Source organism: Lissotriton vulgaris, chromosome 6 (genome assembly GCF_964263255.1).
Source record: "Lissotriton vulgaris chromosome 6, aLisVul1.2, whole genome shotgun sequence".
Lineage (NCBI taxonomy): Eukaryota > Metazoa > Chordata > Amphibia > Caudata > Salamandridae > Lissotriton > Lissotriton vulgaris.
Genome location: NC_141694.1, coordinates 1,001,857,580 through 1,001,876,539, shown reverse-complemented (window position 1 = coordinate 1,001,876,539; position 18,960 = coordinate 1,001,857,580). Strand labels below are relative to the sequence as shown.

General features: G+C 46.6%; 1 protein-coding gene across 4 annotated transcripts in view; it reads right to left on the bottom strand.

The window, feature by feature from the left end:
* LOC147708329 (FERM domain-containing protein 6-like) overlaps window positions 1-18,960 on the bottom strand; it is a 649,337-nt gene that overhangs the window by 607,982 nt on the left and 22,395 nt on the right. For all 4 annotated transcript variants that reach the window (XM_086927042.1, XM_086927044.1, XM_086927045.1 and 1 more), the window contains one exon: window positions 18,125-18,215. In XM_086927042.1, the coding sequence (XP_086783168.1) occupies window positions 18,125-18,215 (91 nt within the window). The remainder of the gene's footprint in view (window positions 1-18,124; window positions 18,216-18,960) is intronic.

The window sequence follows — 18,960 nt, the reverse complement described above, 5'->3', positions numbered from 1 at the left end:
TTTGGGCCTTGTTATTCAGATCCCTGATTGTACACGGCTCTCTATGACGAAGTCTGCTACCAGGACTCTAACTATGATGCCTCGAGTCAATCCTGGGTGTCTCAATAACAGGACATCAAACTCTCTGTTATTCGGACTATAATATTAGTCACTACCTCATTGTACCCTTCTCTACTCAGTTTGTCTAATATTTCCATTCAAGGTGGACACTGTTACACCAATGGTACTAAATGAGTCAGTGTACGGGACTGGGTATCATGTACACGTTAAATAAAATGTACATTCATCAGTTCATAGTCAAACCTCCCCATCAAATTTCGTCATTTAGACCATGTCTGTCTGTACATAATCTATACACCCATCTTTGCTTGAATACGAACAAGGGTCTGCTCATGTTCGGGCGCGTCTGCGTCAGTTTCTCTAGTATGTACCACTCCATGTCACAATCGCTATGAACTATTTCTAGGTAAGTTTGAGTTAGTCTGGTAGCCTCTCTTTTGCACGGGATAGTGCTACGGTGCTCAGAAATTCTTGTTCCTATCTTTCTCGATGTCATGCCCATATACAACAATTTACATAGACATTGAATAATGTCTGTAGGAGAGTAGGGTCTGCTTCCTATGGTCACTCCCACTTTTAGCTGTGATACTCTGGTTTTTCGACTTTAGTGTGGCTGTGGGCCTGCTAATCAGACCCACAGCCCAGCTGTTCTCTCTCTAAATTCATACCATGTACTTTAGGTACATACCTAATTGGGAATTGGGTCACCTTTGTGAGCACCTGTATAGTGTACAATAGGTACCCAGGGCATAGGTGCATCCAAGGCCTAACAGGGGCTGCAGCATGTATTATGCCACCCCTGGCTGGCCATCAAAACTGACACCACAGGCTGAACACTCAGCTTGGGCAAGGTGGTGTAATCACCCCTTGCTTAGATATAGTATTCCTATATCTACCCTTATATATAGACACATATATACCTATAAGTCAGTCCTATGGCAGGCCTTGACAACCCTGAAGGCAGAGTGCTTGGTTTTATGTGAGATGGTTCTCTAGCATGAGCTGAGCCTGTCTGCAGCTTTCGGAACCATGTCCTTATAGCTGTTCTATGATATAGCCATACCATATGCTCTTAAGTGCATTATAATCCTTGCGGTTAATTCTAACTTTGGTTTGGCTGTATCAAAACATGTCATTTAAGGTGTCAAACACTTTGGAATACTACCCCCCCCCCCACCAGTCCTGGCAGCAGGGGTAGCAGTCCACCCTTCTAGAGGGAGAAGCCATGTAGTTACTGCTTTACCCGGTGAAAGTTAAACAGAGCCTCAGCATCACAAAATGGATGCTGCTGCAACAGACACGAGTCTGAACTCCTGCTGCTGGACTAAACTCCGGCAGGGGAGGCCTGGACAATAGGTTTCCTGTCAAGGGAGGCGTTGGCACCTCCCCAGACAGCCTGTAGTGGATTGGGGCAGGGTGGGATTAATGGAAACTGCTGTTTCCAGACACTGCCTGGGGCACATAAGGTGCTCCATGCATAGCCCGGTTCAAACCAGTTGCTGGGGCACTCCAGCCCCAGCTCTGGCGTGAAACTGGACAAAGAGAAAGGGGTGTAACCACCCCTTTCTCAGGTTCCACCCATAGGAGAGACCTAGCAGGTAATCCAGCCCCTTAGTTTGGTATAAAGGTAGGAGCTGTGTCTAGAGACATTAGATTATCCTGAAAGAAACTCTGAGATGAACTCTTGGACCTTCAACATTCCATTTCGACTGGAAGACTGAAGACATCTCCCTTGTGGTCAAGGAGTGACCACCCTGCGCAAATAGGCACCAACAGTAACTTGCCAGTTTGTTTTCGTCGATGCTCCCGCCGGAACCCGAAGATTTAGCGATGTAGCCTCTGGACTTCCAGACTTCTCTGACTCCGACCCAAATCCACAGCAAAGCAGAGACCCGTGGCAGACACGAAAGACGTGGGACCAGACACCCTGCAGTACCTGCTTTTTGCTACCTGTGCAGCTTCTGAGACACCCTCGAAGTTGTGCATTAGGGTTTGAGAAGCCCCAGCCCTGAGCAGCATTTGCATCGAAGCACAGCCCTCCACACTCCACGAGTGCCACGTGGGGACTGCACCTGCATTTCAGCTCAATGCGTCTTTGCAGTTGCTAGCCCGTTGGCTAGTGGCCTATCTGAAGACATCCTTTTGAAACAACACTGCTTGACTGATTGCCCCGGGCTTGCTCCTGCTTCCCTGCAAAAGAGAAGCACCCCAGACCATGCTGGTCTGAACAGGAGCCAATCTTTTAATCCTGTGTGGGTTGCATTTGCCAAGGTTTGTTGGGTTTAATCTGGATACCGACACCGCCAACAGCTAGACCTGTTGTGAGACAGCTCGACTCCAGCTCTTGGTTGTCATTGACACCTCCTGGACCTCGTGGCTGCAGAGACAAGCTTCACCTCTTCACCTGATTGCAACTCGACATCGCCTGGTTCCTTCCTTGTTCCTTCCTGGCCACGACTGTCGCTGGAGGACACCATCGGAACAGTTGTGTTCTTTGGGACTCCACCCCCCATGCGCCAGGTCAAGGGATCTATCTCAATAAACTCGTTGCGTCACCGTGTTGGCGGAACTCCCTCCACATAGCTTCTTATTGATGGGCAAAAGTGACCTTCACCCCTGTTAACAACCTAACTAAGGTAAGGGGTATACTATATTAGACTGGGACAAGACGACGTCCTGAAGAAGACCCAGGTGACCCAGTAATTAAGGGCGATAAGGGGTCGAAACATGTTGACTGCAGCAGTAAAGGAGGGGCACTAGGGGATCCTAATATCCTCTCCTAGTACCACCATCCAGTCCTTTTTAATCCTGACCTTGGAACCTACTAATAAAATTTATATCTGGTATCCAGGAGCCAGTTTTAATCACTCTCTACTGGACACGGGTTGCTTTTCTTTTTTAATTTTCTTTAGTTGTTCACTCTCATCCAAATGTATCCTCCTAGTTTATTGCATTAACTCTCTCTGATAACGTTTTTCTGGAGTCAGTCTTCCTTTTTCTTTTTTTCCTTTTTTTGTTTACACAGTACTTCTTCGAACCTGCTCATAGGTCATTATTTCTTTTAGCTGTCTTCCTTTGCAAAATCCTGTGGCAGCGAATACATCCACTCCGTCAAAAAGTTGGAAGAGAGTGAACAACTAAAGAAAATTAAAAAAGAAAAGCTACCCGTGTCCACCCCTTGATCAAACCATGAGATGTCTGAAAAAGTTAAAAAGCACACAATTGTGAAGAAACTATGAGCGAATGGAAAAATTCTGTACAGATCTTCTGATTATGAGAATACAGAGGCTAAAGTAGAATAATACCCCTGGGTGTAGAGTTTTCTATGCAATACTCTGACGGGTCCTGAAGAAGGTGGTTTCAATCATCGCTTACCCCACCGAAACGCGTTGACCAAGTGTATTATTTTCCTACTGAATGTAGTGAAACCAACTGTGATATTAGACAACCAACTGTAACGTGTTAACTTTTGCAGTTGGAGTGTGTTGTGTGAATAGTATGTATATGTAGTGTGTATGTATGATGTTGGTTGCATGTTTTCTCTACCCAGGCGTGTAGAAAATCTAGTAGGAATGAACATTACATTGTAAAAATATTTTCTGCAATATTGTGTAAAATCTTTTTATAACATTTTATCTGTTTTAAAATCCTTAAAAAAAGAGAAGTAAATGAAAAAAGAAAGAAAAAATTATCAGTCAGTCAGTCAGTCAAATTAACTTTATTCGATTAGATAAAATCATACAAAGTACATAAAAACAGTATTATTTACAATTAAAAAGGAATTAAACAATTTCATTTGTAAACAAGTTAATTTGGCAAAATGGATGCATTAAAATATTTAAAAAACGCGTTATGTACATCAGTTTTCCAAATTCATGCTCCTTCTGGCTCTGGTTTGCTGCCACAAGGAAATTGGCCATGGCGAAAGTGATACAAATGTTGCCCAATGATTTTAAATATAGCATGGCTGGTCTCACCTGGGAGAAGCCCGCTTCTCTTAGGACAGGTAGCAGGTATTTTTTCCTTTGGGCGGAGAAGAAATCACAAAACATAACAAAATGTAAACTGTCTTGAACAGAAAAATTGTCACAGGTGCAAGGGGGTGCTAACTCAGGTTTAGTCCAGGTATTAAAATTGCCCAAATAAAAATGAATAATGTTAAATCTGAACCTTGTTAACAAAAATCTGTGGAAGGGATTTGTGACAAAACATAAATAAGGCTCAATTGCAAGTGACTGGAGTGACAAGTAATGCATTCGGACAGATGGTTTTGATAATTCAACTTCTTCTCGCAACATGTAAGCCCTAGACATAAACTGTTTTTTTATGAAACTCACATCCTGCTTTGTGATACACGAGGGAGAGGTGAATAAATCTGGGCGTCCTAGTTCATTAAAAGATTTGTGCAAATACGCCAGCCATGGTATCGTGTGACTGTATTCCAAACTCATCACATCCCTCATGATCATGTGGTTTAACGATAATTCAGGGTTTAACCAGGTCTTAAGCCAATATGTTAATGGAGCCAGTCTAAGTTTGTCCTGAATATGATCCAAGCCAAGTTCTGTATGAATGGAAAAAACCGGGGCGGATTGGGGGAGGGACAGGACTGAACGTAAAAAACTGTTCTCGGCTACCTGGATTTTGTCTAGGCGTACATAACCCCATAGGGAGGCACCATACAAAGCCACGGGAAGGGATTTGCTATTATAAACCTGGATGATGGCCTTCATAGGTCTATGGCCCAGCCTTTTAGCGAAACCTAAGATGGCCATAGATGTTCTTGTGACCGCTAGGCTTTTTGCGCGTATCTGTGGGCCCCAGGAGCCCCTGCTGTCAAAAAGGACTCCCAGGTAGGGGAACACGGGAACTCCCGAAACTATCTCCCCTTTACAAAAAAAGCCTTTTATTCCTCTCTTGACCCTTTTCCCTTGTGTACCTACGACCATAGTGTGCGATTTAGAGGCATTAACCCTCAGGTCCAGCCGGTCCATAAAGGTCCCAAAAGCATCTAGCAGTTTTTGGAGGCATACCCCTTTGCGTGCGATGAGTACAGCATCGTCCGCGTATAGGAGAGCAGGGATCTTAACTTCTCCTACACGCGGTACGTCACTTGCTGCCCCAAGTAAATGCTTGCCTAGGTCATTTATATAAATGGTAAACAACAAGGGGGCCAGTATGCATCCTTGCCTAACGCCACGTAGGGATCTAAAACGTAACGTGCATCTTCCCTCTTTGGTTACTCTTACAGCAGCAAATAAGTCCTGATGCATAGATGCTATGAACACCACCAGGTCTGCGTCAATTCCCATGTTGATTAGGATTTCCCAAAGCTTCGATCTGTTGACCAGGTCGAAGGCCGAGGAGAGGTCCATAAATGCTAAATACAAGGACCCCTCCTTGGCCACCGTGTACTTGGCAATCAGAAGGTGTAGGTTTGAGCACTGTTCTATTGTGCCTCTTTTTTCCCTAAAGCCATACTGTATGTCAGCCAAGCCCCCACACTCCTCCAAGCTATCTCTTAACCTGGCTAAAAGGACTCTGCCCAGGATCTTAATAGCAGAGTCCAGGAGGGAGATAGGCCGGTAGCACCCTGGGTCGTCCCTTCGGCCCTTTTTAAATATGGGCACTATGGTGGAAGTAGCCCATGTGTTTGGAGGGGGCGAGGTATTTGCGGCTGTGAACACGTTGGCCAGGATACCAGCCCAGAGTTTGGGGGAATGTAAATAAAAGTCAGCTGGAACCCCGTCTGGGCCGGGGCGCTTTATTCTTTGTTGTGGCGCAGATTGCTTTTTCCACTTCCCCGCTGTTAAACTGTAGAGGTGTAGCCACCAAACTTGCACAGTTTTGTAAATGCGGACGGTCTCCCGACTCACCATAAACAGAACTGAAATGGGCCAGCCACTTCTCATCGGGTATTACGCAGTCAGTGTCTGCATTGGGAGAGTCTGAGAAATAAGGGTGGTTTACTACAGCCCAGAATTGCCTGCTGTCCCGCAAGATGTTAGTATCGGTTATATGATCCCATGCCTCCTGCTTGATGCTATCCCTTCTAGACTTAGTGGCAATCCTGTACTCTTTTCGCAACACTGAGACCAGAGCCCTGTCCCTAGGTTGTGCTTTAAGGGCAGTTTTTAGAGCTCTAAGAGCCCTGGTACATGCAGAATCAAACCATTTATGCGGCTTTTGTTCTCCCCTACCCCTTGGTGCCGTAAGATTCTCAGCCACTATGCGGCATATTGATTGAAATGCGGCCATGGTGTCATTGCCTGGCAAGGTCGGATCTTGGCAGATCTTAATCTGCTCTTCAATCTCTTGGCCGATGTTGCTGTAAAAATCGTCTGCCACCACATTCCCCCACTTCAAACGCCTGCCTTGATCTGTTGAGCGAAGGATAAGTCCCTGTTTGAACTGCCCTGGCATGGGACCCAAAGCGCCTCCCCAGCGGGTGAACAGAAGGACAGGGTTATGGTCGCTAAAAGGGGAAAACACAGTGCGATAAGAAATAATACAATCAAGAATGGCAGAGGTAACGAAAATATAGTCAATAACAGATCCCATGGGAGAGCCCTTGAACGTCGGTGCTCTAAGTGCCCCCTCTCCTGCTGTAAATTCAAGGAGGTTAAAGTTGGCCAGGAAGTCCTCCAGTTCCTCTCCAAGCCTGGTGTGTTCGAAGTGTGGCCCTCCTGTTCCCAAGACTCCACAACTCCCAGGCTGGTGCAACCCAAGTTACAGGGGTGGATGTTAAAATCTCCCATTAGCACTAATTCATAACTGATAGGGGTATTTTGGGTGAAAACGTTTAGGAACGCGTCCAGTTGGGTGATGTTATTGCCCCCAAATTCCTTGTTGACAGAGTTGTAGAAATTAATAAACAAAATACTTTTTGAAGAGCAGATTTGCCTTTCTACAATTAGACAATTTGGGGAGTCATAATCAATTTGCTTTAGCGGTCCAGTAAGGTCAAGGGAAAAAAGGGTCAAGAGACCTCCCCTCGCTCTGCCTGCAGTGCTGGGACAAGCCGCGACTGAGAAGGCTACACAACCGTCCAACCACAGACTAGATGACAGGTCCCATGTTTCTTGCAAAGCGATGACGTCGTGTTCTGAGACAAAGGCGACCCATTCGTTGTCAAAATAATTATCAAAATGATCATATAAAGACAATGAAATAAAGTGAAATAAAGTAAATGGAACAAATGTTTTTTTGTATTTGTTAGTGCCCTTAACCTCTTGGCTGCTAGGCGTTTTCCCGCTGTGTGCTGAATAATGGAATATCTCATTGTTCATGACGAGCTCAGCTCGTCATCAGCACACGACACCCATGGGTGATGACGAGCTGAGCTCGTCATCAGCATCGAAAGGGTTAAAGGGGTGGAATTCGAGATATGGATCCTTAAAATAAATGGGTAGTGAGGGAGAGTTCTTATAGTATTGACTGGAGCACTTTGTTTACCAGGCTGCATCCTTCCTTTCAGAAAGAGGGGGCCTGCCATCAGACGCACAGTAGGAGATGGAGCCAGCATTCACCTTGCCAGGCGCAGCCCTATTTAGGTCAAGGAGCTACCCCTCCCCAGTACTCAATGCAGATCTCTCTATTCAACCCAGGTCTGACTCAACCTGCCTTGCCCCTCTAAACCCAGACAGTCAATACACATAACTGCAGAGCACACTGGAAGGCTTAGGCAAGAAAATACCTACTTTCTAAAAGTGGTATTTTCAAACACAGAATAATAAAACCAACTTTGCTAAAATATGTATTTTATCTATAATATAATTATCTCTAATTTGCAAGTCAATCCGCTAGCGCGCACCTCCAGGCACTATATCTGGCTGTTCATTACTGAGTAGAACTTTTAAAAGCGCTTTGACCGTACTTAACTGTGCATTACTGAATATTACCTGTAATAGCGCTTTGACTGCATTTAACTGGGCATTACTGAAGTATAACATTTAATAGCGCTCTGACTGTATTTATCTGTGCATTTCCGAGTATAACTTTTTAATAGCGCTTTGACTGTATTTAACTGACTGTGCCCCAATCTCGCCCTGCCTGCAGCGTTTGTTGTTGTTGTTGCCATCTTGTTTGTTGAGCCGACCCCTCCCTCCACCTCGCTCCCGCCTCCCAGCTGCCCCTCCTACCCACGAGAGCTACAGGCCGTCCTCTCCCTCCCGAAGAGGTGTGACCATCTTGCCTTTCACTCGAGAGGTCGCTCCCCTCGCATCCTCCTCTCCTGACACTCCCGGTATCACAGCAATTATCTCTAATTTGCAAGTCGATCCGCTAGCGCGCGCCTCCAGGCACTATATCTGGCTGTGCATTACTGAGTAGAACTTTTAAAAGCACTTTGACCGTACTTAACTGTGCATTACTGAATATTACCTGTAATAGCGCTTTGACTGCATTTAACTGGGCATTACTGAAGTATAACATTTAATAGCGCTCTGACTGTATTTATCTGTGCATTTCCGAGTATAACTTTTTAATAGCGCTTTGACTGTATTTAACTGACTGTGCCCCAATCTCGCCCTGCCTGCAGCGTTTGTTGTTGTTGTTGCCATCTTGTTTGTTGAGCCGAGCCCTCCCTCCACCTCGCTCCCGCCTCCCAGCTGCCCCTCCTACCCACGAGAGCTACAGGCCGTCCTCTCCCTCCCGAAGAGCTGTGACCATCTTGCCTTTCACTCGAGAGGTCGCTCCCCTCGCATCCTCCTCTCCTGACACTCCCGGTATCACAGCAATTATCTCTAATTTGCAAGTCGATCCGCTAGCGCGCGCCTCCATGCACTGTATCCGGCTGTGCATTACTGAGTAGAACTTTTAAAAGCGCTTTGACCGTACTTAACTGTGCATTACTGAATATTACCTGTAATAGCGCTTTGACTGCATTTAACTGGGCATTACTGAAGTATAACATTTAATAGCGCTCTGACTGTATTTATCTGTGCATTTCCGAGTATAACTTTTTAATTGCGCTTTGACTGTATTTAACTGACTGTGCCCCAATCTCGCCCTGCCTGCAGCGTTTGTTGTTGTTGTTGCCATCTTGTTTGTTGAGCCGAGCCCTCCCTCCAACTCGCTCCCGCATCCCAGCTGCCCCTCCTACGCTCCGCCCCCCCTCTCCATTTAGGTCAGATGGCTGCACGCGCAGCGTCCACGCGCTACAGCCGCGCCGAAGGTGCGCCAAAGGTAAGCCCGTCTATGCCCCGTCCGCGCCAAGCCCGCGCCCAGCGCCAGACCCCCTGGCCCCCGGACTACCCACCCCACCCGCATTACATACGCTGCCTCCACCCTCTTAGCCCTTAACCCCGGTCGACTCCCCAACTGCACCCAAGCCGCCCCTGGACACACCCATGGACCCTTCACATGCAACTCCTGCAAGTTTGACGGCACCAAGACCAACTCCTCATCCACTAACACCAAACAGAGACCTGACACCAACCACCTTAAATGCATCCTGCTCAACACCCGCTCAGTCCACAGACACGCCATCGACCTTTGGAATCTACTAGACACCATCTCTCCGGACGTCGCCTTCCTAACAGAAACATGGATGAATGCCTCCTCAGCCCCAGACATCACCATTGCCATCCCGGAAGGATACAAGATCATCCGGAAAGACCGCACCAAGCAAACAGGAGGAGGCATCGCCATCGTCCATAAGAACTCCATCCGCATCTCAACCAGCTCAGACGTCAACCTCGCCAGCGCCGAGCACCTTCACTTCCAAATCCACACCGACCCCAAGACTAAACTCAGAGGCACCCTCCTCTACAGGCCACCAGGACCCCGTGCACAATTCAGTGAAGACATCACTGACTTTATCACCCCACACGCCCTCCCCTCTGAGGACTACATTCTATTGGGAGACCTCAATTTTCACCTGGAAAAAAGCAACGACAGCAACACCACCGCCCTTCTGGACAATCTCGCCAACCTCGGACTCAAACAACTTGTTAACTCCCCCACTCACTACGCAGGCCACACACTCGACCCTATCTTCACCTCCAGCAAACATATCTCCTTCAGTCACACCACAGCTCTCCATTGGACGGACCACAGCTGCGTTCACTTTATCTACAAAAAGACCATAGTCCACAACCATCCTCAACCTACTCTGCGAAGATACTGGAACAAAATCACCTTCGACCAGATCTCCTCATCGCTTCTTCAAAACCCCCCTGCCCATTCTTCGAACCCCAACCAAGCAGCCATTAACCTCACTCAATGGCTAACCAACAGTGCCGACAACCTAGCTCCCCTGAAAAAACGTCAAATCAAAATAGGCAGCAAAAACGCCCCCTGGTTCAACGATGATCTCAAGAAATCCAAGAAACTCTGTCGCTCCCTTGAGAAGGCATGGAAAAAAGACCCAAACACCAGCACCAGGGACGCCTTCAAAAACGCCACCCGCATACACCACCAACTGATCCGGACTGCCAAGAAAGCCGCTTTCAAAGACCGACTTGACAACAACGCCCACAACAGCAAGGAATTATTCAACATCATCAAAGAGTTTACAAACCCCACTGCCAACTCCAACGACATCACTCCCTCTCAAGCCCTTTGCGACTCCCTAGCTTCGTTCTTCCACGACAAAATCGCAGACATCCACAACAGCTTTGACAACGAACCCGGAGGCCAACCCACCCAACCTTCTGCCGTACCGTCACCCCCCTTGAGCATCCTTAATGACTGGAACCCAATCTCCACTGAGGACACCATCCGCCTGATAAACTCCATCCACTCAGGATCCCCCACAGACCCCTGCCCTCACCACATCTTCAACAAAGCAGATTCCATCATAGCACCACACCTCCGAGACGTCATCAACTGCTCCCTCAACTCCGCCACCTTCCCGGAAAGCTGGAAACACGCCGAACTCAGCGCCCTTCTGAAAAAACCCACAGCCGACCCCACCGAACTCAAAAACTACCGCCCCATCTCGCTCCTTCTATTCCCGGCCAAAGTCATCAAGAAAGCTGTCAACAACCAGCTCGCCGCCTTCCTCGAAACCAACAAATCCCTCGACTCCTCTCAGTCCGGCTTCCGAGCCAAACACAGCACTGAGACCGCACTCATCGCAGCAACAGACGACATTCGAACTCTACTGGACAATGGAGACACAGTCGCCCTCATCCTCCTCGACCTTTCCGCAGCCTTCGACACAGTCTGTCATAGCACCCTGTTACAACGCCTCAGAAACATCGGAATCCAAGGAAAAGCACTGGAATGGATCACCTCGTTCCTTTCCGGAAGAACCCAGAGAGTCCGCCTCCCACCATTCAAATCTGAGGCCACTGAAGTCATTTGCGGCGTGCCACAAGGATCCTCACTCAGTCCCACCCTCTTCAACGTATACATGAGCCCCCTCGCGGCCATCGCATGCCAACATGACATCAACATCATCTCCTACGCTGATGACACTCAACTGATCCTCTCACTCACCAAAGACCCTAACACCGCCAAAACCAACTTCCATAAAGGAATGAGAGAAGTAGCCGAGTGGATGAAGCAGAGCCGTCTGAAACTGAATTCCGACAAAACAGAAGTCCTTATCTTAGGCACCTCCCCCTCCGCCTGGGACGACTCGTGGTGGCCAGAGTCACTTGGAAAAGCACCCATCCCGACAGACCACGCACGGAACCTGGGCGTCATTCTGGACTCCTCACTCTCGATGACCAGACAAGTCAACACCGTTTCATCATCCTGCTTCAACATTCTTCGCATGCTCAAAAAAACATTTCGCTGGATCCCCACCGAAACTAGAAAAACGGTCACCCACGCACTGGTTACAAGCCGCCTGGACTACGGCAACACCCTATATGCCGGTACCACCGCAAAACTTCAGAAAAAACTCCAACGCATCCAGAACGCATCAGCCAGACTCATACTAGACATCCCGCGTAAAGACCACATTTCTGGTCACCTGAAAAACCTCCACTGGCTCCCCGTCAATAAGAGGATAACATTCCGCCTTCTAACCCACGCACACAAAGCACTTTACGAACTTGGACCCGAATGCCTCAACACACGACTTTCCTTCTACACCCCCTCCCGCCAGCTACGCTCCTCCCACCAAGCCCTTGCTGCTGTACCTCGCATCAACAAAACCACCATGGGAGGAAGATCCTTCTCCTACCTGGCGGCAAAAACCTGGAACTCACTTCCCATTCACCTTCGCCTCACTCAGAACCACCTAGCATTCAGAAAGCAACTTAAAACCTGGATATTCGACAAGTAATTCCCCACCCTTCTCCAAGCGCCTTGAGACCCTCTGGGTATGTAGCGCGCTATATAAATTATTTGAATTGAATTGAATTGAATTGAATTATTTTGAGCTCTGGTATACTAAACTCGAATTTCTACCATGTTCCTTGGGACAGTTAGGACTATAAGATGTAATAACCACTCTGCACATTCTGGCCTATGGAGAACAGGTAGCCTTGCAGCAGTGAAAAACAAAATGGAGGGTGATTCACTACCAAGACATGCTACACATAGCAAGCCATGTCCTACCTTACACACACAATGCACCTACCATAGGGGTGACTGACATGATGCTAAGGGAAGGTTCAGGGGCTGGGAAGTGTGGGCACTTCACAGCCAAGATGGAAGTTCTGGACTGCACGCAGACACTGCAGTGACAGGTCTGAGGAACACTTTACAAGCTGCTTCTGTGGGTGGGGCAAGCCAGCGCTACAGGCCCACCACCAGCATTTGCTTTACCCACGCCCACCCCCTTCAGAGTCTGAAGGGGTGGGCGGTCCAGCGTCATGTTGACTGACATGCATTGTCAGAGTGAAGATCAGGGGCAGGCAGCAGCACAAGTGCGCATGACTGATGAAGGTCAGAGAATTTTTCCGCCAGCCCAGTAAGCACACTAGTGTCTGCTCTGGCTGGCGGCTGCACATTAGGAGATCGAGAGTTGATCAAAGGCGCACCTCAGTCTCCTAATGGGCAGGTGGGCGGCAAGTAGTCCTGCTAAGCCAATCCTGGCGCTGCTCCAGCAGCGCCAGTATTGGCTGAGAGGGGTTGCCACTCCAGTGCTGTTCGTGAAGGTGCAAGGGCTCAGGAGCAAAGGCGGCGCGGACCGGCGGTCAGGTAAGTTTTCTTTTATTAATTTTTATTTAATTCCCAGGCCCCCCCGCGAGTATTGCGATACGAGCTGCAACTGGCAAGGTGGGATAACAGTAATGACTGGAATAAGGAAAATTCATATATAGGTAATGCCGCTTGTCATAGCAACTACAGTAAGACTTCCACTGGTACTTGTTGGTGCAGGAATGGTGTTCCTGTGGGTGGCAGAAGTAGGAGTCACATTTACTTCCAACACTGGATGAGTAAGTTGCTTTACTTCATTGAACTGAGATCTCAGGCCTTGGCTTGTCAGGGTAATAAAAAAAGCTCTGCTGTTTGGGGGCCAAGAAAGTACTAAAATACTCATGTGCAAATAGTGAATTATGCACCTTAAAAGTTCAATGTTTAATCCTAAATGTAATATTTTGTACATTGCATGATGTATGACGATCTCAAATTGTCAAAGGCTCAAAGAGAAGCAAAGATATAGATTGCTTTGGACAACTATCATTGATAAACTTTAAAATATGCAATAGATTGAGGTTGAACCTCCTAAGTGAAACTTCCAGGCGGTGCATGTCCTGTCGCTTTTATGTTGGCAAATGTGCTTGTAAAGCAGGACCTCGCCTTGCTGCGCTCTATAGGTATGTGGGAGGTGATTGGTAGAGAGAGAGAAGGAACCAGAAAGAGAGAAACTCTAGGTAAATGGGGCGGGGGGCTCGAGGATTGTTGGGGGCAAAAAGAGTACCTTGAATGAGGAGATAATGGTAAATGGGCACCGAGAAGGGACAAACAGGGCGAGATGGAAGGAGGGAAGGGGCTAGAGCACGGTGGAGGGGTGGGGGAAGAGAGTCAAATGTCATCATATCAGCAGCGAGGAGTTAAGGAGAGGAGCCGGCTTCAAGCTGGAATGGATGCAACAAGCTCTGAAGACTGTAGGGGAGAGAGGGGAGAAGAGCGGAGTAGAAGAGATGGCAGGAGAGACAACATGAGCCGAGAGTGCAGATATGAACGGCTGATGTCAGCAGCGAGGAGTTAAGGAGATAAGCCAGCTTCAAGAGGGAATGAACGCAACAATCTCTGAATATTGGAGGGGAGAGAGGGAAGAAGGGCAGAGGAGAAGAGACTGCTGGAGAGACAGCATGAGCCAAGAGTAGAGGTATGAACGGCTGATGTCAGCAGGGAGGGGTTAAGGAGAGAAGCCAGCTTCAAGAGGGAATGGATACAACAATCTCTGAAGACTGGAGGGAAGAGAGGTAAGAAGGGTGGATGAGAAGAGACTGCAGGAGAGACAGCATGAGCCGAGAGTGCAGGTATGAACGGCTGATGTCAGCAGCGAGGATTTAAGGAGAAAAGCCGGCTTTAAGAGGGAATGGATGAAACAAGCTCTGAAGACTGGAGGGGAGAGAGGGAAGAAGGATGGAGGAGCAGAGACTGCAGGAGAGACAGCATGAGCCGAGAGTGGAGGTGTGAACGGCTCATGTCAGCAGCGAGGAGTTAAGGAGAGAAGCCAGATTTGAGATGGAATGGATGCAACACTCTCTGAAGACTGGAGGGGAGAGAGGGAAGAAGGGCGGAGGAGAAGAGACTGCAGGAGAGACAGCATGAGCTGAGAGTGCAGGTATGAGCAGCTGATGTCAGCAGCGAGAAGTTAAGTAGAGAAGCCCGCTTCAAGAGGGAATGGATGCAACAATGGATAGATGTCTCCAGTAAGTGTTTTACTTTGAAGCAAAGTCCTTGCTATAAAGAGATGTGCGCTGCTGGGCATGCTTTCCGCGAGCACTGTTTTCTGCCTGATTCTCTGTGGACGGCTGTGCTTGGCTTTGACGGTCAGTGAATTAGTTGTCCTTTAAACCTGTCTGGGTTTATGTTACCTTTTCTGTTAGTGTCTTCAGCTGTGTGTTCAGTTTCCCACAGTGCACGACCTCTGAGGAACAATGTTGGTATTGCTGCTTCATTAGACTCTGTGCTTCCAGATTCACTGCACTGATACACCCATGAGCACTAGCAATGCTCCAGTCTCCCCTTGCTGATGGCGGATGTGCGTTTGGATGCATATGGAGGACGTATGGATCAATGATTGTGAGCCGCTGTCCGTCATTTAATGCGACAACATGCAGATGCATTTTCATGTAAACTGCAGGCACACTTCAACCAGTTGTGAAGGAGGAATAGATAGTAATATGGGCACTGGCACCAACGTGACTGTAATTTAACCATACTCCGGGCTACTGGAATGATGCAAAACTGGCCCTTTTCTGCATGATTATGGATTAATTACGTAATACAGCATCTTCTGCACAACTAGCAGACTTCTCCAATAAAAATAGTTTTTTTTAGCTCAAACTGATTAAAGGTTATTAAAGAGGGCAATGGCAGACTCTTTACAAGTGCTAACTGATGTCCTTTCAGCTGGTGGCCGATTGCAGTGTTCAGGTGTTAAACTGGTACTAGTGAGGTTCAATTTTGTCCTGCCCGTATTTCTAGGTGCAGAAATGACAATCCTAATACAAACTGCTGGTCTCCCCCGAATGTACAAGAAGGAGAGCATATTTTTCCAAAGTTAATGCTGCATGCAGTGCAAGACACTGGGCAGGTATACATTTTAAAGGGCTAAAGTTGTTATGCAGAGCAATTTATATATTACAGTAACTGTTGAACAAATTAATGCACGAAGATAGAGAGCAGTTTTTAATGTGTTTAATATTTTAAGACTATACGTTCCCACTTCTTAACCCCTTCGCTGCTGATGACGAGCTCAGCTCGTCATCAGCCACGGTGGACGTGTGCGGATAACGAGCTGAGCTCGTCATGTAACGCGGCTTTTTAAAAATTGCCGCACACAGCGGGAAAAGCCGCCGCAGCGATGCGGTTAATAAGCCTTGCTTTATCGCTGCATTCATTTGCTTTAAAATGCACCATTTGCCAATATTTTTTTAATTTATTTCTCATGAAAGGGACTCTCCCTAGACCCCAGGTTTGTCCACTGAACTTAATCACATTGCTAACTAGTGTTTTCTATTGGAAAGGGTAGAGCCAAAGCAGTCTTGCTTAGTAACATAGCCCTCTTCGGAAGTCAGACTTGCTTGGCAACCCAGAAATTCTCTGAAATAATGTATGAGTTTTCTTTTATGAATTCCTAGAAGAACTGAATTTTTAATCCATTTCTCACAGAAATAGTGCTGAAAATCGGACCAAAAATATGCCAATTTTTAAAAAATCTCTTCACGGGGGCAGAACCCCCGTGAACCCCCCTTATTGCTGTCGGGCTCGCTCGCTGCTCTTGCATACATTCATTCATTCTGCATACGCCTCACCAGTTTCAAATTCCACCAGCTGCCACTGTCTAAATCATATATAACAACTTGTGGTCCCTTTGGCTCAAAGGCAAAATGCTTCAACATGTGTAGCCATTATCAGAGCAAGGTCAGGGATTTCAGATGCTTAGGAGTAGCCTTTAGTTCATCCTGTTCATGTAAATCCCTGTTTCAACTGGAATCCCAACAGATGAAGGAACATTGAAGGCATTTTTTGGTTCGCTCTATAATTAAAACAAAAACCTGCAGCAGAACTTATAACATTGTGCAAATCTAAATGCAGTTCAAGCGCTTTATATGGCACAGGTATGTGGGGGATCACTAAAGTTTAGAAGTTACAATCGTGTTGAAAATGGTTTCACCGGTAGGATGTAGGCCGTTACAAAAAACACTGCTAATTTTATTTCCAAAAAAAAGAACTAGGACTTCTGTATTTAGATGATCTAATTGGACTGGCCCCTCTTTTGTTGTGGAATAACTGTTGGATGATCCCAGAAGCAGGCTTGACAAGAATATGCATTCAAGATTGCCTTAATTTAGGTAATTAGGAAGTGTAGCATGGTTAGCCTATGTTAAAAAGATGTTTTATACTTTAGGCCTAGAAGAAATGTTTTATAGCCACAAAAAATTGGCATAGATGCAAAAGAAAGAGTGAAAAAATGCTTCTGTGATATCAAGATGACTGAGAGATTAGCAAGGACCCACAAAATGCAGTCCATAGAAGCCTATATCCAAGTTGTAACTGTTACCCTCACTGAACCCTACCTAACTTGTTTGAAAACCCAACCTCTCCTCTTGCACTCACCTATTTTAGATTGAACACAATCCATTTTATGGTAGCTTTTCCTGGTCTCGTGATTTACCGCCTTGCTGATGTAATTATATATGGTCTCACTTTATAAGTTCTGCACTTTATATGTGCATCCGATGTCAGCTTACGTCGTACAGGTGTTACGCAAGAAAAAAACGTAAACAACATCGAGCAGCTCTAGAGTTTTTCCAAAAACTTTCCACGAACACGATTGGCGATGCAGTTTTACATTTTATAAAGAAAGCTATTGGCACTAGGAAAATATATGAATTATTATTTTAACAGATGTGACTGGTAATCCTGATTTGATACATATGTTTTAAGAAACGTATAATATTTTGTATAATTAACTGTTTTATTCTTTTGTGGCGCTCTGCCGAATAAAGTTGTCTTGACTGACTGACAGAGAAGGTAATTTACTATTCACTTCTCTTTATGGAGCACCTTAAATATATGTGTGCAGACTGTATTATAAAGGTTTCAATAATGTAATTTCTTGGGACTAACAGTGTGGTGTTTACATTGTATGTTAATGAGGGAGAGCACTTTTGTTGCCTTCCTTGAAGAGCATAATTACTCATGAACTGATCAACGGAAACCATTGTTCATTATACCATATAAACGTAGCCCATGTCTGAGGAATAAGAGGTTAAACCTTTGAGTTAACACGTTTTCTCCATCAAACACCTTTCTCCTCCAATCAAGTAAGTAGGTTATCACTCACAGTAAGGTGTGTCACAGCAGCCTAACTCGTCTAATTAAAATAAAACAATACTATCCGGCAACAACAGTGTACACCTGTGCTAAAAACATCAAACCTTGGCCAAGTGTAATTGTAGGTTGCACAAGATACACTTACTTTGAAGAACACTGAGGCCAAAGAAATGAGGGTCTTTGATCTTCACAGCGTGGCACGCCTTATCGAAGAGCTCCTGCCCGGAGGCTTTCACCTACAAGGAACAAACAAATGCATAAGTGCGGACATATAGGGGAATCCTTGATAATAGACTCCTGCGGCTAATGCTGCATCTAATTTAGCTCCCATCCCATCGGGTTAGGTTTGCCTCGTTGCTGTGGCACCTACGCGCTTTACAAATCCAAAAATCCAAAAATAATTATAATCACTGAATCTTAGTTGTTTCTAGTCCAACTACTTTTTGTAGTCAACAGAAGCCTGAAAAGTGGAGAGCCACAATATAGCTGACACCAAGCTAGTCCATGGTGAGCTCTCCTTGAAGTGGATTGATCTAGGGGAATATTCTGGAAGCTCACATGCAGAACTGGCCATTTGTTCACTATAAATGCCAATATGAGCCCTCGAACGGAGGATAACATGATTTATAAACCATTCTGGAGATGTTAGTCTCTGCTCCTTGGTTGCTCAATGAAGCTCCAAGTAGGGGAAGAAACATACTCACTACCAGTCAGTCAACACAAGCACATTCACTGCTCGATCAGAACAGGAGAGACCAGTTCAGCTAATAGACCTTTCCACGGGACTGCTGCTCCGCGCCTGTGTGCAGAATACCAGCCCTCACTGTCAGGGCCGGTCCTAGCCATGGGCGGTATGGGCAGCTGCCCAGGGCCTCGCGCTCAGGTGTGCCCCGCCGCCGGCCCCGCAGTTGCGGGAATAATGGAATAAATAATCATGGCATGGGGAAAAGCGATGAGCAGTGCGCACAGCACTCTCGTCGC